The following is a 3,884-nucleotide window of genomic DNA, read 5'->3' as shown; positions in this document are numbered from 1 at the left end:
TTTTTTTGGCGTACGCCATTTCCGCCTTTTGGCCGTACGTTCACTTTTAGTATGGTTTCCACGCAATCTTTTATAAATGAGACCCCTGGTCTTCGAGAGAAACTATCCTGCATGTTTTTCCTATTTCTCTGCTCACACACCTGATTCAGTGATTGAATTACCTCTTCAAGTTCTGCAAAAGCCTGTTCGTCACCCGCTCATTTAAATCAGGTGTGTTGGAGCAGAAAATCTTCTAAAGCATGCAGGATAGTGGTCCCTTGAGGACCAGGGTTGGACATCACTGGTGTAAACAAAGAAACTATACCATTAAAAAACAACTTGCAGGGATTGCAGGGTATTTAATTGACTAAAATGGCAAAAAGTTGCACTGTAAACAGTATTATAAGTGCATCTTATTGTTTAGGTTCTAACCAAAAACACCCATTTTTTTATTTCCACTCATTTTCGACAGACACAGAGCTATGATGTGAATTATTATAGAGCCAAGGTCAATGAACAAAGCTGCAGTCATCTGAAAAATGGAGTTGTTGAGCTTCTTTACTTGGAACAATTTTCCTCAACAGCAATACAAACAGATTTAGAAATAGAAAAATAAAGATCTTAAGAGATATTTGTATTTTTACTAAATCAAAGTGAGTCTCTGCTTTATTTCAAATAGATCACCACTAAGATATCTAAATGTTGGTAGGAATGCATTGCAGGGATTACACAGATTCCTCTTCAACTTGTAAAGTGGACATACAGTATTGAATCTACTTTGGAGAAATTACAGTTTATTTTGTGGCTAAGAGCTAACCAAAGACAAGCAAAACTAAAGAGAACTACTGCTGACAACAGCTCTAATTTTGAAAAATATCCTAACATCTCATGTCAATGCTATTTTGCAAGCTTTTACACTACTGTCAATTTGTTAAATGTTTATTCTGATAGAAATGTTCTACTCCTGCTAAATGTGCAAGCCAATGCAGCTGCTAGCTGCTTCAACAAACTGCGCTCTCAAATAGCCAATAGCTTTGTGTGTAATGCAAACATGATAAAGATGTAAGAGTTCATGCAACAGCTTTTGGATTAACCGCCATAACATTTTTGAGAATAGAGTTTAAAGAGTTGATTACACAACTTTTTCTTTCTATTTCTATGAATAATCCATGCCTACGAATGGAAAACGTTTAAGATGCCAGTAAGATGGAAACTGCTTAAAAATTAGTAGTAATTTTGTTTGGATTGCTTGTTTTATTTTTATAAAATGATGTAATGTTTTTATGTATCAAATTATTTAAAAATTTTAATTTTATTTCATTAAATGACTTGTACACTAATATCTAACTGTAATTCAACTATTCGTTTTATTTATTTATTTATTTGCTACCAACAGCCTAAAATCCATACGTCTAAGAAGCCCATAGCCTGTTGCATGAAGTGATTTAAGCACCTTAAAACAAATATCACAAAGATTAATTTATTGTTTAAAACAGACAGGACAGGTCTTATTGGCTGCACCCCTGCGAGGTTTACCTGTCCAAAGATGAGTGGTTGGACTCGAGGACACTTGGACTGCGTCACACACCCAGCAGCCGCCAACGAGGAGGTCAGGTGACTCAGAGGGTTATAATAAAAGCTCAACTCTTCAGTCAGTGCTGTTGAGCTTCATTATTTGCTCAACATGCTGGTCTTTGTTTCTGAAGTTGTAACTTTTGTAGCCAAGAGACTTTATTTGGAAAGACTCCATTCTCATGGTTTGAGGCAGCAGTTCTATTTATTTATTTATTTATTTATTTATTTATTTGTTTACTTATTTACTTATTTGTTTATTTATTCCTTTGTTAGTGTTGATTGTATATTTAGTTTTCTTTTGGACTTTTTCATTTTTAGACTTTAATTATTCTGTTGTCTCATCGCAAGAGAAGCTTTTACAGTTTTAAGTCCATTTTTGAGGAATATCACCTTTGTTGTGTTTTGTTTAGTGCCTCAGGCCTGGATATAACAACTGATGATATTTGTGTTTAGTCAGCCACTACTTGTGCAAGTTCTCCTACTTAAAAAGATGGGAGAGTTAGACCTCAACTATGAGAGACAAAATGAGAAAACATATCTAGAAAATCACATTGTCTGATTTTTTTAAAGAATTTATTTGCAAATTATGGTGGAAAATAAGTATTTGGTCAATAACAAACAAGCAAGATTTCTGTCTCTCACAGATCTGTAGCATCTTCTATAAGAGGCTCCTCTGTCCTCCACTAATTACCTGTAGTAAGGGCACCTGTTTGAACTTATCAGTATAAAAGACACCTGTTCACAACCTCACACTCCAAACTCCACTCTGGTGAAGACCAAAGAGCTGTGCAAGGACACCAGAAACAAAACTGTAGACCTGCACCAGGCTGGAAAGACTGAATATACAACAGGAAAGCAGCTTGATGTGAAGAAATCAACTGTGGGAGCAAAAATTAGAAAATAAAAGACCTACAAGACCACTGATAATCTCACCAGTGTGATTTTCTACATATGTTTTCTCATTTTTGTATGTCATAGCTGAGATCTAATGATGATGTAGGCCTCTCTCATCTTTTTAGGTAGGAGAACATGAACAATTGGTGGCTGACTAAATTATTTTTTCCCACTGTATTTTACAGAGTAATTCATTCTCGAGAGGAAACCAAGGTCTTATCACATGAAAAAAATTAATTTCTAAATGCATTATTTACCTGTGGTGTGGTTTTTGAAGGCTAGACTCTCAAAGGAAGGGATGCCGGGGGTCTTTGAGATGATCTGTGTGTAATCAGATATGGCTCGAGTCACCGGATCACGGACGACTACGATCAGCTTCACATCTCGAGACATGGCGTGGATCCGTGGCGGCGTGTCCACTGTGACAAAGTAACGAGGTGTTTTCTCCATGACTATCTGGCCATCCAGGGCTTTGGGCATCATGGTTCTGGAAGTAGAAAGAGACAGGAAGTTGATGTATACGTGTCATGAATGAATCAGGCTCATAGAACTGAAGTCACTGTTTTAAAACTGTAAATGGCACCAGTCTTGAAGATTTATTAGTGGTTCCTGGAAACAAAATCTTACAGACCTTCACACCTGCCAGCTGTCTTTAATTTGATTTTTACTGTATAACTGTGTGGGTTTTACAAACACACGAAACACCAGCAGCAGTGAGCTGTAGCACTTCCACTTCTTGCAAAACTGACAGTAATGCAAAGGTTTAAATAATAAATTTTGCATGAACTGCTATGAACTTTTATAGACTGAAATTGTTTGAAGGTGTTTATTATTAGCTTGTCAATACAATTTGACAATTTGGGCAAACACTAAATGAACCAGGGAAAACCCACTTAGTTATTCTGTTAATTTAATATTCACCAAAGAAAAACTCATAAGCTCAGAAATGCTTACCTCCCCAGCCTGATAGTGGAAAGTGACCACAGGACATAAAAAGACTGATGCACAAGAAACCTTTCACTATCTAGGGTCAAAGCTGCATATACATCATCTAAAACACAATCCCCACAGGGAAGCATGGTGATAGCAGCATCATAATAGGCATGATTTTATCAGCAAAGAATGGAGCAAAACACAAAGAAATTCTTGACGTTTAAAGTCTTACAGAAATTTGAAACTGGGACGAGGCTCACTTCTCAACAAGACAATAATGGCCCTAAACATACTGTTGAAACAAAACTCCTGGCAAATGTTCTGGAACGATCCGATCTAAACCCAGATCTCACTGCAACTGGTTTCATTTGAAACATGTTGAACTCAAGAAGCATCCACCCAACTTGAAGGAGTTGGAGCAGTTTTTTCTTGAAAAACGGACAAAAAAAATCCTGTCTGGATGTTCCAAGCTAATGGAGATGTACCTGCTGCAACTGTTGCAA

The 3,884-nt window shown here is 36.7% G+C and overlaps 1 protein-coding gene across 1 annotated transcript in view; it reads right to left on the bottom strand.

Moving 5' to 3' along the window:
* hs3st3l (heparan sulfate (glucosamine) 3-O-sulfotransferase 3-like) overlaps positions 1-3,884 on the bottom strand; it is a 40,542-nt gene that overhangs the window by 2,630 nt on the left and 34,028 nt on the right. Inside the window, exon 2 of the mRNA XM_014023427.1 lies at positions 2,706-2,935. Coding sequence (XP_013878881.1) covers positions 2,706-2,935 — 230 coding nt within the window. The remainder of the gene's footprint in view (positions 1-2,705; positions 2,936-3,884) is intronic.

Source organism: Austrofundulus limnaeus, unplaced genomic scaffold, assembly GCF_001266775.1.
Source record: "Austrofundulus limnaeus strain Quisiro unplaced genomic scaffold, Austrofundulus_limnaeus-1.0 Scaffold368, whole genome shotgun sequence".
Classification (NCBI taxonomy): domain Eukaryota; kingdom Metazoa; phylum Chordata; class Actinopteri; order Cyprinodontiformes; family Rivulidae; genus Austrofundulus; species Austrofundulus limnaeus.
The sequence above is the reverse complement of the archived record's forward strand: the minus strand, read 5'-3'. Positions and strand labels throughout refer to the sequence as shown.